Raw genomic sequence first — 24549 nt, 5'->3', positions numbered from 1 at the left:
TTCCTCAATCTTGAAGCAATGAAATCAAAAGCATCTGAGAACAATTGAAATCACTTAAGCAGTACCCTCAGAATATGCTGCACATCCCAGGGCCCCTGGGATGTTGTCTGGTGGCCATCCCCCCAATCCCCAGGTACTGATACAGTTGGGCTGCCAGGAGCGGCACTCTCCACTTCTCTCCCCACTTTCCCTAGATATAGGAAGGAAAAGAGGAAATTGCAAACAGTTATCCACTTTCCCCCATTCCTCAACCCACCCCATCATCAGTGGTCCACATGAGCGTGCATCATTCTTAACTCTGGAAACAAAATTTAAAAATGTGGAGGCAAGATACTTATCAGGCTAAGAGATTCTTATCTATTTCATCTCAAGCAATCTCATGAATATAGGCAGAACCTTTGCTTTTATGTCTGAAGGCATTTAATACTGGAACCTATTCTTTAAAAATGTGATCTTTTTCCCTAGAATCGACTTAATCTAAATCAAAAATCCATTTGGGGGGATAAATTAAAAGAGAAGGTTGTCTTCCCTTTGAGATTAATGCAAATAATTTGGGAGAGGCTATTTGAATCCATCACAAATTTCAAAACAAAGTGTTTTCTGAGTGATATGTATCAGAATTCCATGTTTTGGCTCAATGTTTTTTTTCAGACCTGTCCATGACCAAGACTTATTAGCACATTCTTACTTACTCTACTCATTTGGAGAGTTACTACCTCAACTACTGAAATGAATTTGCTCAAGTTCCATTTGTAATCATCTTTCTGCAGTTTAGAAATAAAATATATCTTTATATTAGAATTTATTTGAAAGTACAGCAACAGAAAGAGATATAGGGGAGCAAGAGAGACAGAGACAGCAGGATCTTACTACTACTGGTTAATTCCCCAAATGGCCACAACAGTCGTGCCTAGGCCAGACAGAAGTCAGGAGCTTGGAACTCCATCCAGGTAGTGTTACCAGGAAAGCCTGATGGATTCTTTCCCTGAGCTCAGCATAGAAATATAAAGCTGGGCATCAGTAGCAGACAGAGAAGTTTTATTTGAAAGGGACCAGGTAAATATAGGAATAAGAGGGAAGAGAAAAACACTTCCTGGAAGAGAACCAGGAGGTGGGGTGGCTCTTGAAAGTAGAGAGGGAGAGACACCATAAGTTTTCAGAAGGATCTTTAGAGTTTAAGTGTTCCCTGTCTTTTCAGGAGCCTTTGGGGAAGATCTTCCCCATTGGTAGTCTCTCATCCAGCTAGGAAATAGCTGGGCAATTCTTGTGCCACCTACTTGAAAATGTGGCCAAGTGGGCTTGGATGGTATCAGGTTGGCAACATAGGCCGAAGCACTGGGTCTTCTTCACTACTTTCCCAGGTGTGTTAGCAGGTAGATGGGTTGAAAGTGGAGCAGCTGTGATTTCAATCAGCAATATTGTAGATGACAGTTTAGCCCACTGCACCACAACAGTAACCCTCAGAGAGACTGTGTCATTGGGCAAAAAATAAGGCATTGGCATTGGTTGCTTAGGTTTATGTTTGCACTTGGCTTGTCAGGTGATCACCAGAAGAGTCTACAGAAGCATCCCTGTTGTAGTGAACAATAAGCACATATGCTGCCCTATTAATGAAGTTATAATCTGAAGTATAGACTGTGCCTTTTGCAAACATCAATACATTTTTTTCCTTTTTTAAACTTTTCTTTTAGAAGTATCGATATCAAGATGAGGACGCTCCACATGATCATTCCTTACCTCGACTAACACATGAAGTAAGAGGCCCAGAACTTGTGCATGTATCAGAAAAGAACCTGTCTCAAATAGAAAATGTCCATGGATATGTTTTACAGTCTCATATTTCTCCCCTGAAGGTAAGTTTGTTTTTTCTTCACACTTTTTGGATAGCAGCAACAGTTGGTGCTAATTGCTTACGGAGATGTTCAATGGCCTTAAAATAATAATGCTGTTTCAAAACAAGAGGGTCTTCTGTGATCTTAAAGACAACTTAGTATTTATGGATATATTTTATTGTCGTTGGTTGGATGTCTGGTAGATCCTTTCAGTTGCTGTTAATGTTTTAAGAGCCAAGGTTGGAAAATCAGAAGTGAAAATAAGTTAACCACGTATTTATAAAACCTAGGAATACACCTGTGTTTTGTTCAAATGCTCATTCTCCATCAGGGTTGCTGGTCCCAAATAAAACAAAGAAGAAGAATATGACATTATCACACCTAAGATTGCCTTGCATTCTGAACTGAAAAGGACAAAATGTGTGAGATAGCTCATCAACACCTCCTTTCCATCCTAGGGCAGATTGTTTACAAAATTTCTTTCTATCTGGTGTCATACTTTCCTCAACACAGTACCTTCTCTATTTCATTTTAAATAATTTCTTGATAAATTAAATTTTAACAAGAAAGGACAATTAAAAGAGAACATGAATTATCTGTGTTCCTTGTTTATAAATTCTTCCTCCTTTTTCTTTTCCTGAGGTGCTACTGGATTTTGGACTTTGAATAACAACTTATAAATGTTTATTAATGTTTTAGAGATAAACATAAATGGATTCAAATCTTTAGTAGAAGGTAATTGAGATAAAAAAAATCTGCCAATCAGCTATAGTTATTTGTAAAGAAAAATGTTATTTTATTATATAACATTTATTTCACCAATATTTCCATATGGTCGTGTCACAATTGGAAAAATAGGGTCTTAAAACAAGTTTGAGTGCTCTGTAACAATTTACTGTACCTGCCAACGTATCAATGGCTAACTTTTATTTGATATTGTTTAAATGTTGGTACATTTTAAATACTCCAGTATTAAATACTCAAAAAATGGTTATCAAGTCAATTAGTTATGATTATTGCCAATAATAAACTAATGTCCAATTCTAGCCAATATCATTTAATATGTAAAATTTGCATAGACATTGTGCTGGTAGGATTCATTGCGTATCTTTGTAGTTTCTTTGGAAATCATTGGATGGTTCATGGAAATGTGGACTTCACTTTTACTGTAGGAGCTGATCAGGGGACTGATGTGGCATTGTTGTCATACAGAAGGCAGTACAAGGTCTGTGCATAACTGACAAGAATGCATCTTTGGGATGGTTGTTAAATGAGAGCTGCTGACAATTCTATCTACCCAAAGAAAGGTATATACTCCTTCACAAGGCAGAAATTCTCAGCTCCTGCAAGTCTTCCAGGCCTAGATGATGACCTGGCAATGACTTGTGCTGAAAACAACAAAGTAAAACAAATAAATATAACAAACAAATGAAAACCTTTCATCTTCAGCAGGAAGGTGAATTACACTCTCTTTGAGATCCTGTCTAGTACTCAATAATTATTTTATGTTCAAATAGTTTCCTTCCTTAGACACTCTTTCATCTTTGAAAACACATGTCAATCCCTAATCTGTGTGCTGACCACTAAAAAATGAAGGGCAGAACTAGAAGATTGCTTTTCATTGGTAATGCTTGAACTGTTTTATTCTTTATAACTGGTGGGAAGACTTCCTATACCGGTCTCAGGAAAGCCTCCTTTTTTTTTTTCCTCACAGTTTGTCTTTTCCTCATCCCTGTAATTTCTTTTTAAACAAATCTAAAGCAGTCCCCGAAGCACATCACTATGTGTATAATAACAAGGCTAGCCTGAAATTAGCTGCCTTAAAGCAAAAATATGAACAAAATAATAAAAGTATTATGACATTTTCATTGTGTGTTTCAGTATTCTGCATGTATGTGATGATAATCTGTACATTTAATTTTTGGTTGATGTTCATACAAATTTAATAGCATGCTTTTTAGAGTTAGTAAATGCTTAGTCTTGATAAGTTCATTTTTTTGAAGATTAGCATATAAATATATACTTTCATACACACAAACACATATATAATATGTATGTACGTATATGTATATATTCCTCTCTCCTCTTTATCTTTGATTTCTAGGCATCTCAAAATTAAAAGTCTTCAACTTCAATAGTTTTTTCTAGCTTAGCCTTTTAATTAGATTTGTCTCTTATAAGTTATTTTTTTTGTTCTTTATGAAATGCTCATGAGTTCTTAGTTTTATATAATGGTTTATACTAAAGAAGGTACTGTATTATCATTTTTAAAAGTAGCCCCCAAGACGTGGGAAAGAAAATCACACTTTGATATGAAATTATAAGGTGCAAATGTTTTCTTCTGTTTTTAGAGTTAACATTCAGGGGTGTGGTCCCAAAGGTATTATGAAGAGAGAAAATACAAATGAGTTCATTCAAGTTTTCCTCATCCCGTCCATAATGTAGGTATTTTAAGGCAGGGAATTTACCCTCATGAGGTGTTGTTTATTCTAAACAAGTGGTGATTTTAGAAAACCTAGTGAACAGACATTGTGTACCTTTTCTCTGTCAGCAAGTGTAATAGGGTCTGTGGTGTAAATGCTTCCATGGGGGCAGGGAGGGGAGCTTCAAGACATTGACCTAAAGCCACTCAATGTACTTGCAAAGGCAAACACATCGTGAGCTGGGAAGAGGCAGTTCCAACATAGCACAATAGTATCAGGTTCTGGAACACAGATTTTTATAGAAATAGAGCATGCTTTCCAATCACATTGCTAAGGCATTATTATAGTATTATAGTGCCACAGTTCAAGTGCTTGGAAAACTTGTCATGATTAAAATCTAATGTGTTGTTTTAAAGAAAACCAATTAGAATCAGTAAACTGCTAAGGAGGTACAAATTCTTCATTATACCTGTTGTATTTTCAACTTCTTTGCCTTCTTTTATCTGTCTAGTGTTTTGCAGTCAGACAATAAAAAGAAGAGCAAGAGGCAAGGCCCACATTTAGAAAATGCCAAATCCCACTGGGAGAAATGTGGCTCTCTGGTATGAATTAGGAATTTCTGTTTAAATGTCACATTGAGCAGGCTTTGAAACATTAGCTGAATAATCTTATTGTTGCAGATTCGATTAGTATTTCTTCAATCATCTTGTATCACTTGAAGCCTCCATTCTAAGATGCATGTCTTTGGTAGACCCCCGCTGCCTGGGTGATATGTGGGCTTGTTTAGCTTGTTTTCCTTAATGCCTCAGCTGGTGTGAAGTATGGCATCTGAAGAAGAAATGCAATTTTGCAATGAGTTTAAGGGAATTTATTTTCTTTGCCTGAAGAGAGAAGTACTTTTATTTTCAGATGATACCTAAACTTTTCCAAGAAAAGAAAATGGCATGTGTTAAAGCACAGGAATTTTCTCCATAGCTTAGGACAGTTCGTTAAATACTGAGTCTATTGTGTATACTAAGTGTTGGGGAAAGAAAGAACAGTAAAACATGAATTTAAACATGTACATTATTCTCTCAAGTGAAGCAAATTCCAATTATTTGTTACTTATTGTTTTGTAATAGGAATTCAAATTTCTCCAGCTTAAATATTGTAAGGCCCATGATATCTAGAAGAATACCTTACATAGAGTGTAAAGGTAAAAGAGGGGGAGAAAGAAAAGGGAAGCATGATAGCGAGAACCAGAGGGAAAGCATGACAGAGAGAGAGAGAAAGGGAGAGAGAGAGAGAGAGAAGCTGCTATCTTTTTCCTTACCTTTTCATTACTGGCACAGAATTGCATCAGGTCTGAATGTAATACTGAACTGCATATTTTTCACATGCCATATTTGGATGAGACATCTAATTTGTGGTCTTTTGCAATTAAATTGAAATTTTGGTTTAAGTTTCTCATTAAAAATCTGATGTGTCCTAAAATCTTAGAGTCATTGAAGACTTAGAGTGAAGACTAAAGCTGTCCTTCACAGATGCATGTGAATTAATCCTAAGCAGAAAATCTGATATTTCTAGTAAAGCATTCAGGGAAATTTTACTGGAACATCAGAGAATGTGGTGCTGTGGTAGACTTCTATACTTTTCAACAACTGAGTACTTGTTAAGGATAAATGGGAAAAAGCTGGAGGATCTGTTGAAAGTGTAAGTTTGGAAAACCTGGACTTAGGGCTCAAACTTAAGGAATCCATTATACAGAGCTACAGAAAGAAGAGCAACAAAATGTATTTTACTCCATTCTTTCCTGCTAGAGTAGCCAGAGCGTGATCACTGGAAAGTACAGTTTAATCAGCAGCATAGTAAACACTCTTACTCTATAAATCCTTTCCTGGTAACTAGTCCAACCCCAACTGGTTGCAGTATCTAATGCACATGGATTTAGTGTGTACCATAGTTAGCATATTCAAGACATGTCTTATTCTATTAAGAATACTTTTTGTTGAACTGCACAATGATGTTTCCTATAGATATATGTTCTTGCTGTTAATAGACAAGTTCTCATGATCTAGATTTCATCTTGGTTTTGTTTTATTTTTATTTGTACTCCCTAATTGGTATCTAACATGAAACATCTCCTGAAGTATTTTTGGTGGATCCTTTCTCAGTAGTATAAGGAAAAAAAAAAGGCAATGAATGATTAAATATACCTTGGTAGTCTAACTTACTAATATATTGGAGAATTTCTCATAATCTTTAATATATGTAATAACTTGTAAGATGGAAGATAATTAGTGTAGACTGTTTATCTTCATGGAAACCATCTGAATGAAATTATGTCTTGGGTTTGGCACCAAGGCTTGACAAGATAATCTTCTATCTGTTAAGTGCTAGCATTCCATATGGGTGCCTGTTTGTGTCCCAGCTGCTCCACTTTTCATCCAGCTCCCTGCTTGTGGCCTGGGAAGGCCGTGGAGGATGGCCCAAGTCATCAGGACCCTGAAAACCTGGAGGAGGTTCCCAGCTCCTGGCTTCAGTTAGGCTCAACTCTGGCCCTTGTGACCTTGGGACAGTGACCAGCAGATGAATGATCTTTCTCTCTGTCTCTTCTTTTCTATGGAAATCTTCCTTCTAAAAAAATTAACAGATCTTAAAAAAGGAAGAATGTATGTCTTGGTTAGACAGATATACTTTGAGAATAACAGATGTATGTATCATAACTTATGCAAGATATAGAGATATACAGCATTGGGATTATCATGGACCCTGAATCAGATTGCTTATTTTATTTAATTTCTCTAGGCTTCAGCGTCTTTGTTTTTAATTGTAAAATACTGACATCTACTCACATGATTAAGTGAGAAATATGAATAGATTCCTAACTCAAATCATGAAATGTAAAGCAGATACACACACACACACACACACACACACACACACACACACACACACTCACACACGATAGTTATCTGGAGCAAGTGTTATGGTGTAAGCTGCCTCTTGACATTCTCATATGCCATTATCAGTGTTCCAGTTGAAGTCTAGCTTCCCTCTAATGTAACTGGGAAGCAACAAATGTTTGCTCGGATCCTTGTGACTAGTGAAACAGACCCAGGTGGAGTTCCTTTCTCTTGACTTTGGATTGTCCTATCCCTGCCTGTTGTAGCAGTTGGGATTTCAGCAGGTAGGAAACCTTTTTCTATTTCTCCTTCTCTCTCTCTAGCTTCTCTTCTTTCTTCCCTCTCTCTGTCACTCTTTCAAATAAATAAATCTTTAAATCAGAGCTATAATTATTGTGTTATTTTAGCAATAACGTGTATACATATTATTCAAATATTAAAGTAAAAACATTGGGATTTGCTTTTATTTTTAACTATAATCTTATATTTTCCTTAAATGACTTAGCACTGTCACCTTCCTTCTTAAACCCATTGCTATGATATCAGTCTAAGTATTCATTGATTCAATGTAGAAAATACTATAGTTATTATAAAATGTCATAGGCATTGAAGCAAAATAAATTTTTGTTTGAATCAAAATTTGACAATTTCTGCCTGGGTAATTTTGGAAAAGTCATCTAGAATTTCCAAAACAGATAAGTTTAAAATTAACAAATCTGGGCCCAGTGCTGTAGCCTAGCGGCTAAAGTCCTTGCCTTGCATGTGCCAGGATCCCATATGGGTGTCAGTTTGTTTCCCAGCAGACATGCTTCCCGTGGCCTGGGGAAGCTGTTGAGGACGGCCCAAAGCTTTGGGATCCTGAACCCATGTGGAAAACCCGGAAGAGGCTCCAGGCTTCTGGCATCGGATCAGCTCAGCTCCAGCCTCTGCAGCCGCTTGGGGAGTGAACCAGTGCATGGAAGATCTTCTCTGTCTCTCTTCCTCTCTGTATATCTAATTTTCCAACTGAAATTTAAAAACTAACAAAATCTTTCATACATTTCTATGTATCGATTGAGTACTTCTATTTATTAATTTATTCAAGAAAATATCTGAGCCATTACTAAATGCTTAGCTCTGTGTTATTTCTGGATAATTTAAAGAGGAATGTATCTTCAAGTGGCTTACTTGGCACTGTTAGATTTACAATTTTGCAGATATGCAAGGATACATATAATGTATCATGTTGTGTACAATGCAGAATATGGTGGCAAGAAAAATGCAAATTTTCATCACATCTAAGAAAAACTGCTTAGGATTCTATGAGGATGGAGACATAGGGTTAAAAGTGTGGTCAGATAAAGGATTAAACAGATAGGATTTTTAAAGGAATTTGATAATAATGATCAAGGTTGCCTTGAACTCAGCATCTAGGTAACAGTGTAGAAGAGTTCTGACAATGACAGCTATTTGAGCGAGACAGAGGGATAGGATATAAGGGTTAAAGAAAACAGCATGGGATGGACCAAAACATGCTGTGAAGCAAGGAAGATTAAGTGGGAATGATAGGGGAAGGATGTCATGTGTAAATTGAACCTCACCTTGTAGATAATGAAGGATGATTACAAAATTAAACAAGGATAGTGGCATGGCCTAATTTGAAAATTAGAACATTATTCATGTCATGTAGCAGACTAAGAAAAACTAGGAAGGGGGATATCTGTATCAAGGGCATTAAATACAACTTGAGAGGTGGACATACTTAGAGATAAAAAGAGACATTTGAGGCAGAATATAGGGTATTTATGACAAGTTATTTAGGAGGAGAAGTGAAAAACACTTTGAAATATAAAGTTACAAAAGATAGAGGAGCAATAAATAGAGGTCAATCCACTTTTTTTTTTTTTAATTTGAAAACCCTGGGTGGTAGAAATATCATGAAATGCAATCTGTAAATGAGTAGGAAAAACAAGTTTTAGAATGGCAGCATGGAGTAGAGGTGGGGTGAATGTTGAATTCAGAATTGAATAATTATGCTTAAAGTGTTTACATTGTAATTGGGTTACCAGTATTTGACATACAGTTTGAAATGCCTGGAAATGTAGAGAGATTTGGTAAGGAAGGAAAAAAACTTGGTAATATTTAATGATGTTGAAAGTGTGAGTGTGGAAGTAATTGCTCAGGAAAGGTGGGGGGAAGTGCAAAGAAATTAGACACAGGAACTACCCTCACCGTGCCAGGAGGTGGGACAAAAAAGAGGAACCTACTGAGAAGACCATGAAGCAAATGGAGGGTGATTGATCACCACATTTAACTCGTCTTTATCCTTATTAAATAAGCCACAGATTTAGAAACAGGTGATCATATCTTATACATTGAAGAACACGTAGCTTTCCTGTAAGGCCTAACTGTGCTGGCTTATAAACAGATGATTTTTAAATATTTATTACTTGATCAAAAATTACTTTTTAAAAAGAAAGATTTTGACACACTTTTGATCCTAATTAGGTCATGAGCTGTAATAGCAGTCAAAATCAAAACCTATTTTTTCTCTTACTAGAGATAGTACTTTTAGTAATACCATTAATTAGAGAATGAAATTGACTCTTGCTATGTAAGTATATTAGCACACTTAAAAATTGTAGAATCCGTCCATTTCTGACTCTTGCCACTAGATGGTGGAAGTAGCTGAGCTGATAATTTCAGAAGCATCTGGTCTTAGGAAAGAAGCTCTGATTTGTGAGGCTAAATTCAGAGGCCCTTAGTTAATAAAAATATAAGAAGGGTTGGCAGAGATTTGCATGCTTTTGAATAATTCATTTTTTCCAGGCCCAGTCCTTGGTGAGAGGAAATGGCTGAGTAAAATATGGCCCTTACAGACATATGCAGAACGCAGCACAGATCAAAATTTTATGTAAATGGAATGCTTCTTGCTTCAATTATGTCTAATTGGATAGGATAACAACAGCACACCCCAAATAATTCTGCTTAGTTAGGCCACACATTGGAAAGAGGGGAGAAGAAAATGCTAAGCATAGGACCCAAAAACAACACATTAAAATCTAAGAACTACTTTTATACTAAGGGTTAATTGGTTTTTCCACTGGCGTTCACAAGATGAGTTTGTGGAATGATATATAAACCTCCTGCTCTCATTATATAATAGCAGCAACAATAGTAATAATGAGTTTTGCTAATAGAATATTAAGTGATTATGTTTATTAAAGGTATAATAAGTTTTAAAAACAGGGACTGTTTCTAATAATAATAATAAATCTCTTTTTTGCTTATGTAGAGCTGCAGATATTTCTAAAGAGTTAACTCAGTTACCAAGATGATCCTCTCAAGATTAAGTCCTCATTACTGTCAAGGCTTTCTGTATCAATTAGCAGTAATGTATTAAAGCTCACTGAGGCTGCCCATCAATGCAGAATCCCTGTTATCACTATTGTTAATGATGCTGTTCTATTCCTGCCCTGAAATAACTCTTGTTACCTCCCCCCACTTTAAAAAAAAGTCTACAGGTGAGACCTTTTGATATGCATGTTCTCAACTGTCCCCTCCCCTCCCCTCCCCTTCCCTCCCCTTCCCTTCCCTTCCCTTCCCTTCCCTTCCCTTCCCTTCCCTTCCCTTCCCTTCCCTTCCCTTCCCTTCCCTTCCCTTCCCTTCCCTTCCCTTCCCTTCCCTTCCCTTCCCTCTTCTTAAGGCTTTTCTAAGATCTTACAGTTAGTACCTGATGTATCAGGTTACAAGTCCAATTAAGCTAGTGTCAAGCTTCTTACTCTTGATAACAATTATATAGTTCAGTAGATAAAGCTCATACAATTTTAAATAGAAAGAATGTATAGAAATAATCAAATTCAGGTTTTCCAAATGGCAACGTATCCATAAATATATATGGAAGAGGTTTGGTAATTTAAAACAGAATGAAACAATAGAAACAAACATCTTTCAGTTTAGGGTAGGAGTGTGTGGGTATGCACTGGTTCACATAAAAAAAAAAGTATTGGTCATATTGGTTATTGGATCAACTTGATCCAACTTTCCTCCATTGTAAATGAGGAAATCAGGAAAAAAAACTGTAGGCCTGAAACATTACTTTCTTTTATCCAGAACATATTGGTCAAAATGGCAAATCCTGAAACTGAACACTTTACTAACTGCTAATATTTTGTTTTCTGTTTTTGACTTATGCTTCTACTAATTGTGTTGCACAAGTCATGTGATTCTTGAACTTGGGTGTGTATCAGAATCATACACAGGCCAAGAGTCTTTCTAAGTTAACGTTTCTGGAGCTCTGGACTTTTGATTACCTCTGCAGGAACTGTTAAAAACTGAATTGGGAGAATCCTGCCTTGAGTTCCACAATGCCGCAGTGTTTATCAGATTGTTTCTCCTTATTATTGCCTGCTCTTTGCTAAAAACCAGGACAGAGAAAGAAAGAAGAATGAAATAAAGTCTCCCTCACTGAAGGGGTCATTTAGTGAACAGGATCTATACAGTTAAGCACTTATTTAACCATATTAATCAGTGCAAACAGCATTATCTCATTTTAGGAATTTGTACATAAGAAACCTCATAAGGTTTATTTAAGAGAGAATATTGAATAGGAATTCATGGTAGACAAAGCTGAATTGATTTCTTTCAATTCACAGAGGAACTTCCATTGTTTAGTGAGCATAATCCGCCCCCCCCCCGACCCTGCTGACTCATCAGATGCACTCTGAAAGCAAATGATTTATTCCTTCTGAACTGGAAGAATGTTGAGAGCTTGTGGCCAATTTTGGGTCATAGGTATATTTATTTAAAATGCATTCAAAAAGTGTTTATAGAAGTCCAATTACATCTAACAGTGGTAGAGAACAATCCCTCCCTGACACCCCCTCCCCAAGCCCAGCACCAACCGCTCCAGCAACATCTATCTCCCTGGGCCTTAAGGACCATTAAGCAACAGGTCACACATAGAAGTCTTAGGCAAGATGTGAAAACCAGCTTAAGGTTATAGAAACTGAACCTCAGGACTGGTGCTTGAGAGGTTTTCTGGTATGATCCTCTCATATTGTATATAAAAACATTCAATACTATGTTTTCTTAGTTGTTTATTTTCTCAGTGAACTGCAAGGCATTTATAATTAGCATTTAATTACAAACAGGAAACATAAAACTTTAAAAAAATTGCATGCCTCAAAATAAGGCTTATATATTTCTTTATTACAGACAATTAAAATAGAAAGGGCATTAGCTGTTCAGCTTATAGAAGTCTCTACTTGCTGAAAGAGAATACAGTCCAAGATCCTCAGCGGGGCCTGAAACTGCATAGTAATAAGCCCTATGTATACTATACCTCCTCCCTTTTGCAAAACTATGGTGAAATTTTATGTATTAGTTCAGCATGGTAAGTGTTTCAAAGTAGCTGGGATGGGTGTTTGACTTTGCAGTTAAGACTGCCATGTTAGGGTGTCTGGCTTTCACACTCAGCTCTGCTCTGTACTCCAGCTTCATGTGATGTGCACCTTTTGAGGGCAGCAGACACCAGTGCTGAGTTCCCTGCTATCTACATGGTACACCTGGATTCAATTCTTGGTCTTTGACTATGGCCTGGCTCAGCAAAATATGTACCTCTAGGGAGTATATTAGTAGGTCAGAGGGTTTATGCTTGCTATTTCTCAAATAAGTAAAAAAGAAAATTAAAAAAATAAATAATAATAAAATAAATATTTAAATGCCTTATTATTACTATTAAATAAGACAAAGGTCATGTGAGTGGGATAGTATGACAATTAATTTGACAGCCTAAAGGGCTCGGTAGCTCTATTGGAGTGGCTAGTGTACATAGCATAGAAACACTGAAGGAAAGAATGAGCCATGTTCCAAGTAAAATGAAGTGTGATGGCATGAGATTTTATCACACTACTAAAACAATGGACAAATCAAAACATATAAATTGTTTATTTCTGTAAGTTCCCACTTAGTATTTTTTTATTGAAACAAAATTAATTCAGATGAAAGTGGTCTTGTGTATATGTGTGTGTGTGTGTGTGTGTGTGTGTGTGTGTGTGTGTGTGTGTGTGTGTGTAGGTGTGGGGAGTGTTCCTATGTTTAAATGAATTTAAATGCAAGATCCTTCTCAAACTACATGAAACCTAGATAATGTATTTCATGGACCCAGAAAAACAGCCTTTTAAGCTTAGCAATAAATTCCCTAAGTAGCCAGATGACCTTGTATCTCATAAAATCACAGATCTAAAGCTGAGTAGGGCCATTTGAATAATTAAATTCTAATAACTTGTGTTAGTCACAAAGCAATTAAGAACCAGAGATGGTACAGGCTTTCTGGGATAGCAATTCTGCTTATATGAGACCCGAGACAGGAGTCTGGGTTTCAGATTCCCAGAATCAGGTTGAGTCCTGCTTCTCAAGTTCTTCAGCAACACATTGGTCATTCAATAGCATGTTATTTGACTTTATGGCATGTGAATTTTTTTAACTTTATTGCTGTTGTTGATTTTTATGGCTTTTCATTTAAAGTAATGTATAGTAACTATAATAAGGATTATCATGTCTAGAAGTGAAGATATAATGCAGCATGCATCTCTACTTCCAAATCAGTGATGGACTCCCAACAAAACTTAAATATATTTTGACAATAAGTTGCTGGACTGTTTGCCATTGTCTGTACCCACAATATCAGAATGTACTTAAATAGCAGAATGTTGGGGTTATGACTGCTTGTGAAGGACTATACTATTGTAATGATACAGGGGAAATCAGTGGGGGAGAGGGAATTTGGGAATGGGATAAGGTAAATCCTAGAGACTATGGAATTGTATCATAAAATTTTAAAATATTTAATTATAAAAAAAATTCTATGTTGAGGAATTCAGGGACTTGAGATGGTCTCTTACAGTATCAACAATGGGTTCCATTCTCTGATGATAAATAACTAACATACACACAGAAAATTAAAAATTTTCTTAATACTAAGAAAGAACAAATGGGTCACAGGATTTACTCAAATTTCTAGAAATTGATATCACTTATTTTTTTTTGATGTGTCAAATTTTAGCTCTATCCAGGGTCAAATTCAAATTGTTGTCATTGGACAAGCATCTCTCACCTTGAAACTTTACTACTGAATTGTTTTAATAGCTTGATTCAGTAAAAGAACATCTGGCTCCTCATAAGTCAATTCCAATGTCTACTTGTGCACTTATGCAGCCATTGATGAGAGTTTTCTAAAAGTAATACTTAACAATCCACATTAGAAAGACCAAAGACCAATTTTTACAATGAAGCTGCTAATATTTCTCTTATCAGGTGCTGTACCAGACCTGTAGGGCAGTGTGGGGTGAAGAGCTGGACTAATTTGTGGCAGAAATTTGTGAAATAACCAAGCACCCTATGTTTTTTCAGCTGTATATTGAGAATAACAATGTTTATGGTAGCAATACAAAGTAAGAAGGGTATTGTTTGTTGCTTGAATTTTGCTATGCTTAAGGTGCCCATCCACCCAACACCCAGAACCCTATGGCTAAATTCATGTTTTCTTCCTATTTCTCTAGCCTCCATTTCCCTTTCCATTCTCTTTTTTCATCCCCCCAGCCCTTTTGGATTCTAAGGGGAAGGTAAAAGCAACACATGATAAAGGAATAGAAGTCAGTAGGTTCAGCATTTGGTGAGTTGAAGGATTTGTCAACAGGTGGTGCTCTTAAAAGAATCAATGCAATTTAGAGTATATTCATGGCTTTTAATTTTAAGGACAAACAGAAGAATATTTTGTGCTAGAGTGTCACCTTATGATGTAAATGTCATCTTATCACCTTGTCCCAGAGACGGGTAAATGGGCTGTGGAAGGATATCAAGTATGGGTATCAATAACATAAATGATGTTATTGTTGAACAATAATCTCTGCACAGAGAGATATGGTCATTCTTTATTTTAAATCTTTTACAAAGCTATAATTTGTATAATATCTGTAAATAATAAAGAGACAGAGATCCATTTAAGATTTCTAAAAACTACTTTAATATAGCTGTTCCAGTATAGAATGGACAGTCTCATAAGATAGCTTTGTATCACTGAAGGTATTTAGGCAGAGGCTAGAAAACCCATAATGAGATATCATGCAGATGATTTGTGTGCATGAAATAGGATGTGAAGCTGTTTTTTTTTAACATTTCGAAGTCATGAGACTATTTTGGAAATTGAAGAGTTATGATCCCTACTTTTCAGAAAAGAAGGTAGTAATATCTGTGCTCAACAATTTTGCATGGGATTTCAGAAATGGTATGGATCACTTCCAGTCCATCTACACACTCCCTAGGGACAGAATTGAGGTTACTAATTTCTAGATGAATGACTTTGAGGCTTTCATCTCTGAGAAGCTGTGTTTCCTGTTTCTCTGCCTATGGACAACGCCTGGCTCTGCTCAAGAAGATGCCTATCAATGCCAGGAAAACAAGATGAAGGTGCCTCACCTGTCGTTTCTATGAGCCATGCCCCATTCTCCTACAATCCGCAATAGCAAAAGTCCACAGATTCCCTTGGTGAGGTGAAAAATTTCATGATGTGTTTGCTTTAGAAGAGTGCCCTAAATGTAAATTTTCTGTACGTGATACCATTTCCTTGGATACCTTTGATGCATTCTGATAAGGCAATTTTATATGTTTATTAGTGTTATAAGCTTTTATCAGCTGTGCAACCCAAAAGCAATAATAACCTGCCTCTCTTAATTTTTATTTTTATTGGAAAGTCAGATATATAGAGAGGAGGAGAGACAGAGAGGAAGATCTTGCATCCAGTGAGTCTCTCCTCAAGTGGCCGCAATGGTCGGAGCTGTGCCAATCCAAAGCCAGGATCCCAGGGCCTCTTCCAGGTCTCCCATAGGGGTGCAGAGTCCTGAGGCTTTGGGCCATTCTCAACTGCCTTCCCAGGCCATAAGCAGGGAGCTGGATGGGAAGTGGAGCCTCCAGGACACAAACTGGCACTCATATGGGATCCCAGCATGTGCAAGATGAGGGTTTTAGCCGCCAGGCTACCATGCTGGACCGCACAGCCTGCCTCTCTTAATTCAGGTTTTAACTCTCCGAAGATTGCTTTCTTTATGTGGAATGGAAGTTTCATCTTAGCAAAGAAGTGATTTTAAATCACGCTGTCAACTTGCTAAAATAATGATGCATTTTCCATGCTGTTCTAGAACATAAGTTTTTGATATATGGCTAGACTGCTCATAGAAATGTCTGTCCTAAAATGTGCACTGGGTGTTTATTTTTTCATTAGGGTCGTAGAAGTGCACTTCAATTGGATTCTTCTTTTCTGCATACCATTAAGTTATTGACAGGTACAGATGTGCTGGGTGTGAAATTTTAAGAATAGCTAGCTCCTAACATTTTACTTTCTGCTCTGGGGCCGGGTGAGTTGCTTATAAATCAGGCTGCAAATATGATGAATTGGATGTCTCCAACTCAATTAGCTTAATGTGGGTAGGAGAATTTCCAGGTTTTGCAGCCTCTGTTTTACTAATCCTCTGAGCCAACTGTTACATAAAATGTGACTGAGTATTGATGTCTAGGTCTCAGAGAAACATGGTTGATATTTTTTCATTTCCACATCCAATGTCGTCCTGTATTTCATGGTTTGATTTGGATACAATGGCATTGAGTGATGGTTCTTAACATGATTTATATACTTGTAAGCCTTACCTTGTTATCAGCATGCCTTCCGAGCAAGTTAAGAATAAAGTAGCCTAATAGAATTGCTGCTGTCACAGAGTGATTTAATTGGAAAAAACAAAAAACCCTCAGCAATTTAGGAGAAACTGCAGCAACTAGAGCTGCTCCTCTGTCAGATAAATGGTCAGATGAGATGGGTTCCAGCAAAGCAGACACTGACAATTTTGAGGACTTTGAACACACTCATCAAGTTTTGGTAGTGAGATTTGTCAGAGGAATTGATTATTAAATTTCCTTTTGCTTTCTTTAGGAGAATATATTTTAATAATGGATAATATTTGTTTTGAAGAGAACATCTTGAAATTGAACAGCTTGTATCAAGAAATATTATTTATTATTTTCTTTATATTACCCATTACCACCCATTAGCTGAGTTTTAAATGTGTATTTATTTGTTTGAAAAGCATAATGACACAGAGGGAGAAAGACTGGCATAGGCAGAGGGAGGAAAGAGAGACTTACCGTTTACTGTTTCAATCCCCATGTGTTGGCAGTAATTGTGTAATTGAGCCATCTTCAACTCTCTTCCAGTTGCATTATCTAGAAGTTGCATGTGAGAAACCAAGCAATCATGACTTGAACCAGGCACTAACATAAGAGATGTTGAGTGTTTTTCTTCATTGTGCTCCTCCATTCCTTTAATCTGTCAATCTCAGGTCTGTCTTGTTCATTGACTCTTTCCATTTAAAAGACAAATTTTAAGGGACTGACAGAGCGATTCCTGCATCCCAGTTCATGCCCCACCTACTCCATTTATGGTCCAGCTCCCTGCTTATTGCATTGGAAAGCAGCAGAGGATGGCTTAAGTTGTTGGACTCCTGTATCCATGTGGGAGACCAAGGAGAAGCTCTTGACACAGGGCTTTGGATCAGCTCAGCTCTGCCTGTTGCTGACATTTGAGGAGTGTAAATCTACATTTCAAAAGAATTAATTAAAAGATTCGCATTTTTTTAAAGGATTGACAGATAAAATTAGATGTGTTTAATGTAAGCAATATTGTCTTTGAGTAAATAGGAGGGGACTTCAGAAGTTCATGGGAGAAATCAAATTGAAAATTCCATGTGTTTTCTAGATACTTTTCTGAATCTCCTTTTATACATAGATTGTGAATGACTAATTCCTGTCAGTTGATGCACACTAGTGGATATATTATTCATTGTTGTTTTAGTTTACAGGTATGAAATGAATGTTGTTAACTGTCATCACCATTGTAGAATGATGTGCCTTGGTCTCTTAAACTTACACTTCCGAGAGAGAGTTTGTATTATTTTTTTTAATTAAAAAAATGTTATTGGAAAGTCAAATATAGAGAGAGGAAGAAAGACAGAGAGGAAGATTTTCCTCCCCAAGCAGCCACAATGACCCAAGCTGCACAGATCCAAAGTCAGGAACCTGGAGCCTGTTCCAGGTCTCCTATACAGGTACAAGGTCCCAAAGCTTTGGGCCATGCTTGACTGCTTTCCCAGGCTACAGGCAGGGAGCTGAATGAGAAGCAGGTTTGCTGGGATTAGAACCAGTGCCCATATGGGATCCTGGCACCTGCAAGGTGAAGACGTTAGCCGCTAGGCCACTACGCTGGCCTGGAAGTTTGTATTGTTTGTCCATCATCTGTCCAGCCCTTTTATTACCATTTACCCACCTATAACATGAGATGCATAAGCATTTTTTTAAAAATATATTTATTCCAAGGCTGGGGGAGGGATGCACACATACACATACACATTTACAGAGAGACAGAGAGAGAGAATTTTGTTGCTGTCAAATGTGTGAAAAAAAAATCGGTGGCTGGACCAAATTAGAACCTGCAGCCAGGGACTTTAAGTTTCTGACATGGATGGCAGGAACTCACATACTTTTTTGCTTTGTATTTTTTATTGATGATATTATTTTTCATGATACAGTTTTATAGATATAGGGAATCTCCCTTCCACATCTCCCCCCTCTTCCATTCTCCCCCAGTCTTTTCCTAATCACTTATAATGTAAAGGGCTTTTTTGTATGCCTGTTAGTCATTTATCTTCTTTATTGAGAAATGTCTGTTAGGTCATTTGTCCAATTTTTAATTGGGTTATTTATTTTCTTCCTAATGAGTTTGTCCATGTTATTGTTTATTTTGGATTTATTCACTACTTATGAGATGTGTAGCTTGCAATATTTCTCTCATTTTTGAAGTTGTCTATCCTGGTAATTGTTCCTTTTGTTGTGCAACAGCTTTTTAAGTTTTATGAAATTTTAGTTGCTCATTTTTGCTTTGTTACATGTGATTTTGTGGTCATATCTACCCAGTTCAATGTCATAAAGCCATTTTTCTCTCTCTCTCTCTTTGTAGTTACATTTCTTGGGTCCTTTTATTTATATTTCATTTTTCTGCCTATGGCTATGCAGTTTTAATCAACAGTTTTATTACAGACTGTCATTTCCTCCTTGTGCATTCTTGGTTCCTTTGTCAAAAATGAGCTGGCTATAAAGCATGGATTTATTTCTTGACACTCTTTTGTGGTCTATTGGTATATATATAACTTTTTTTTTTAATGCCAGTTTGCTTCTCTTCTGGCTACTCTAGCTATGAAGTATAATTTGAAGCCAGGAGATTAATACTGCTAACTCTGTTCTTTTTGCTTCAGATTATTTTGGTAATTTGGGGCCTTTTGTGGTTGAATTTTAGAAGTAAAAAATTATATGCAGAATGTCTTCGATATTTTGATGGGAATACCATCAAATCTTTAGATAACTTTGTGTAGTATTCACTTTTCAGAAAAGATTGATAGAATCATGTTCTATGTATTTGTGTCTTACTTTCTTTTGTCAATGTTTTATAGCTCCCATTGTAGAGATCCTTCACTTCTTTAGTCCATTTTATTCCAAAATGTTTTATTATATTTTTTGAAATTGTAAATCTAGTTGTATGTTTGATGTCTTGCTGAAGTAGATCACTATTTTAGTATAAAACATTACTATTTCCACAATGCTGGAGTGGACAGAAGGGTGATGGTGGTCAGAAATCAAACTCCCCATGCAAGCCAAGCCAAAACACAAGGCTGTGAGATCTTGCCTGGTTCCAAGCAGGTTCTGGAGATTTCAGCTTGGAGCATGGATGGATTGGGTTTACCTGCGTGCTATATTTTATTGTGTCATGCCCAGTGGCATCCAAAGCAGAATTCCTAATCACTTTCCTCTTCTCTCCCCTAGGAGATGTTATCCTCTTATGTTACGCTGTGTAGATTGCAAAATAGAGATTGCAAAAATTTTAAATTGACCTTTCTATGCCTTTCAATACTTCTTTCATTATTATTGTGCCTACTATCCAAATAAAATAGTTTCTGATCTGGTTTCTCTACTGCCTAGAAAAATATTCTCATGTGTGGATAGTTGTTCACATTAACTTTTCTGAAGGAAGATTGCTGAAGGATCATAGTCTAATATCTTGCTATACACTTCCAGTTTTCTCCAGTCTTCACATTGTCAATGACAAGGAATTCAAAATGAAACCCACTTTTAATTTATTGTTTATATCCTTATCCCATGTCTTACCTGCAATGCTTGTTTTATTGTTGTTGAGTTTCTTGAGTTCCTTATTTATCCTGGATATTAAACCTTTATCAGATAAATGCTTTGCAAATATGGTCTCTCATACTGTTGGTTGGCTCTTTGTTGAGTGTTTTCCTAAGCTTCTTGGCTTGAAGTGAAAAGGGTAGGTTGAAAATACATTATTATAAAAGTTAAAAGACAATGACAAAGGAAGGAGGAAAAAAGGAAGGAATGATAGGAAGAATTATTATGCTCTTAAACTGTATATATGAAAAATGTGAAATATGGTCCCTTTACATAATTTTTTTAAAATTAGGAAGAACTTCAAAATTTAGGTCATTTTAAGACTGATCTATGTATGATTTTATATTTGGCCATTTTAACACTCATTTTTGTATCTGCTAATATGAATATAAAAAGGGAAAGCAGATTTTGATCATATCACATAGCTGGAAGATTGAGAAATTTGAGAATACTAAAAACTGAAGGTATATACATCTTAAACATTATACTTTACTTGAAATCTGTAACTGCATTTATCTGTTTTCTTAATCTTTAATGACTCTGGCATTCCATACCTTGGTCTTACATCATATTACCTATACAAGTAATGCTTCATTTTCTGTTTTTTTGTTTTTGTTTTTTTACTGAAATCAGGATAAAACAAAGAGTTCCTGGAAAAATAAGAACAAAGAAACCCACATATTTTCATTCAAGCTTTTCCACAACTCAATGTGACCTTATGCAAATTATTAGAATCATTACAGTTTGTTTTTCATCTGTTCAAAGATCATATCAGTTATCTACCATATGGAGTTAAAAATTAGAATGAAGAGAGAATAAACCCGTACTGCATGTCCATGGGAGATTAAGGTTAACTGTTGTACATTTTGATTTCCTATGCTGGATCAATTGTTGTATAAGTACCACATTTTGGATAGAATGATAAATGGGACATAGTCTATCAGCCTTTCATTCACATATGCTTTTTGTGTGTTAAAGGTGTTCTCATACTTTAATTTTATTTGCACAAAGCCTTATGAGATAGATGGCCAATTATTATATATTTAAGGCAATGAATTTGAGACCAAATGAAACTGAACTGTTTGCTTGATATCACATATTTAATAAATCATCTGCATGTTCATAATACATAGGTGTATTTTATATTCATTATGTTCTGGTGTGTGCTAGCCACTGCAAATACAGAGATAATTGAAAAGCTATTCTTGCATTGGAGAGGTACAGAGACAAGTTCAGAAGGACAGATGAACAAGATAATGTGGGAACAGACAAGACGAAGTGATTTTAACTTTTTGTTTCTCTCGGAATCACTAAGATGTAATGCTTTTGAGGCACAGCCTCCTAACACTTGGGCCTACTTTGTCCTCAACTATTATAATTTTATTCATTTCTCATGAATTATCCCTGCATTAAGCTGAAGTGAAAAGGACATTTAGCATAAAATGAAATATTAAAAAGGGCAAATTTTTTAAATGAGGAAATATTTAAAAATCAAGAAATTTTGAATTAAAAGGTAACTTTCTTGTGGTGCACTCCTTTTTGAACTTAGGCATGCTTTCTTTTTTATAATATATTCATGCTGTATAGATGAGAAAACATTGATAAGGGCTATATATTTTTACTAGACTCACACACCTAATTATTAACACAGCTTTGTAAATAACTTTGTTCCTCATTGTTTTGTGTTGAGTGCTTTTATCTGTGAGTACTCAATTCAATTTAAACTAAAAATCCCAAGAATTTCTGATTGTGTAACCTTTTGGTAACATGATTTGGCAAGATACAATTATTCAACCCACCTCCATTTTCATAAATTATGGTTAATATGATTAAAAGTTCTTGTTAATCATATTAGATAACATGCTTTTTTTCTGTTATCTCTTTTGTAGATGTAAATTGGACTTCACATCCCACTCTCCATATCACAATTTGTTTCATATATTCTTTGTTTTCCACTTGATATTCTATATAATTTTCTTTTCACAAATTCTCTCATCAGAAGACCGAATTTGTGATCGAATTTGCCTATGTTTTTATCAGTTAAAACACTCAGATGTTCTATTTTTCTCAGATACTCCATTTTTTAAATTTGAAATACTTTGTATGTTAATCCTTCCATTGATTGTATATGGTGAGTGTCCCTCTTGGTGGAATACTTCCTTTAGTAATTTTGGAACCTTTGTTGGTATCTCAATTTTGACAAGAATCATTTTATCAGTAGTAATTCCACTTGCCACAGGGTGGGAAAATATCACTGGAGAGGAGTGTAGTTGTTTCTACTTAGCACTGGGAGATTCCTCTTGTCCAGAGTCACAGTTTTTTACATGAATTTCTAAATGTAAGAGATTCTTATGCCATATGGAAAATTTAAATTTGGAGTGTACAGCCACAAAGAGAAACTAAGTGGTGATTTCAATTTCTTTGAGAGACGGCTTTATTTCAAGTAGAGACTTTTTTCCTTATGTGCTTTAAGACCATAGATTTTTCCAGTTCCTTTTATCTGAAGGATACCTTTTCCCAGAATTCAAACTTGCAGGATCTCAGTTGAAAATCTGTGACACTTTTATAGATTATAGACCTGGGCTTTTATGAATAGTGGTGCCATAAACATGGTATTTATTTCTTGATAGAGTTCATATTTTTGGGGACGATATCTAGTAGTGGGTTTACTGGATTAAAGAGCAGTTCCATTTTTAGTTTTTAATCTTCATGAGATTTTCATGGCTATAATAATTTACCTTCACACCAATAATGTGTAAGAGTTCTACTTTCTATATGTACTTACAAACATTTTATTATTTTCTGACCTTTTTGATAATGGCCTCCCCAACTGAAGTAACATGACTTCTCATTGAGATTATGATTTGCTGATGATATTAAGTACTTTGAGTGTTTTATTGGTCATTTGTGTTTCTTTTGAGAAATATGTTCTCAGGTCCTTGACCAATTTTTAACTGGATTTGTTTTTCTTTTCTGATTGAATTTTTTTTTTTTGTTTCTCATACAGTCCAAATAATAACATTTCTTGGATGATTAGCTTATAAATATTTGCCCTCATTTTGTCAGATATTTCCTTAGTTGGTTGTTTTCTTTGTTATTCACAAACTTCTCTACTTGATGTTATCTAGTTTTGTTTTAATTGCTTGCTTTTGTGGGTGTTATCTCAAAAAAATCTTTATCTTCACCACTGTCTGAAAGTATTTCCTAAGCTTCAAACACTCTCATAGTCTCAGATGTTAAATTTATGTGTCAGATGTAAAGGTGATATGTAATGAATTTTTCATATACATATATATATATATATATCATAGTTTTGCCAGCAACATTTATTGTAAACACTTTCTTCTCTGCAATGTGTTTTCTTGGAATTTTGTCAACAATCAACTAGTTGTATGTATTTGTATTTATTTCTGTATTATCTATTTTGTTCCATCTGTTTGTGTTTTTATGCCAATACCATGCTGGTTTTTTTTTCAGGCTGTTTTAATTACTATAGTTTTGTAGAAGGCTTTGAAATAAGTTGCTAGAATTCCTCTTTATTTTGTTATTTATTGACTGGCAGCTTTCAGTTTTTCTTGGTATTTCTGGTTCCATATGAATTTTAAGATTATTTTTAGTTCAGTAAAGAATATAATTTCTTTTTGCTGGGCTTTGCATTAAACCTGTATATTAGTTTAAGCAGTATGGATATTTGAGCAGTATTAATTTTTCCAGTGATGGACATGGCTATCTTTCTATTTTTGTGTGTTCATTATAATTTCTCCAACAGTTGTTCATAATTTTTAGTGTAGCAATTGTATATTTCTTTAAATTTATTTCTAAATATTTGTATAGCTACGATGAATTACACATATTAGACTTTCATCAGGATTATCATTGTTGTACAAAATCGGTCCATTTTGGATGTTAACTTTGTCTCCTGCAACCTTACTGAATTAGGTTATTATTTTTAGCATTTATTATTGAATGCCAGGGTTTTTTGTGCATAAAATCATGCCATATGCAACCATAGATATTTCAGTCATCACATCCTCCCGGGTTGTTCTTGCTGATATTCTCAATGGTGCATGTAATAAGAATGGTGAAAGTGGACATCTTTGTGCGAAAACCTTTAACTTTTTCCCCAATATAATATTGGCTATGAGT

The 24549-nt window shown here is 35.6% G+C and overlaps 1 protein-coding gene across 5 annotated transcripts in view; it reads left to right on the top strand.

Annotated features, from left to right (window-relative positions):
- The window catches only part of DLG2 (discs large MAGUK scaffold protein 2), a 1763217-nt gene that overhangs the window by 838610 nt on the left and 900058 nt on the right, over positions 1–24549 (top strand). For 4 of the 5 annotated variants that reach the window (XM_040964332.1, XM_040964339.1, XM_040964335.1 and 1 more), the window contains one exon: positions 1692–1853. In XM_040964332.1, the coding sequence (XP_040820266.1) occupies positions 1692–1853 (162 nt within the window). The remainder of the gene's footprint in view (positions 1–1691; positions 1854–24549) is intronic. The other variant, XM_040964337.1, reaches the window with a different exon arrangement.

This window comes from Ochotona curzoniae, unplaced genomic scaffold, assembly GCF_017591425.1.
Source record: "Ochotona curzoniae isolate NIBS_2020 unplaced genomic scaffold, NIBS_Ocur_1.0 scaffold_3223, whole genome shotgun sequence".
In the NCBI taxonomy this organism is placed as follows: Eukaryota; Metazoa; Chordata; class Mammalia; order Lagomorpha; family Ochotonidae; genus Ochotona; species Ochotona curzoniae.
This window is presented reverse-complemented; position numbering and strand designations above follow the sequence as displayed.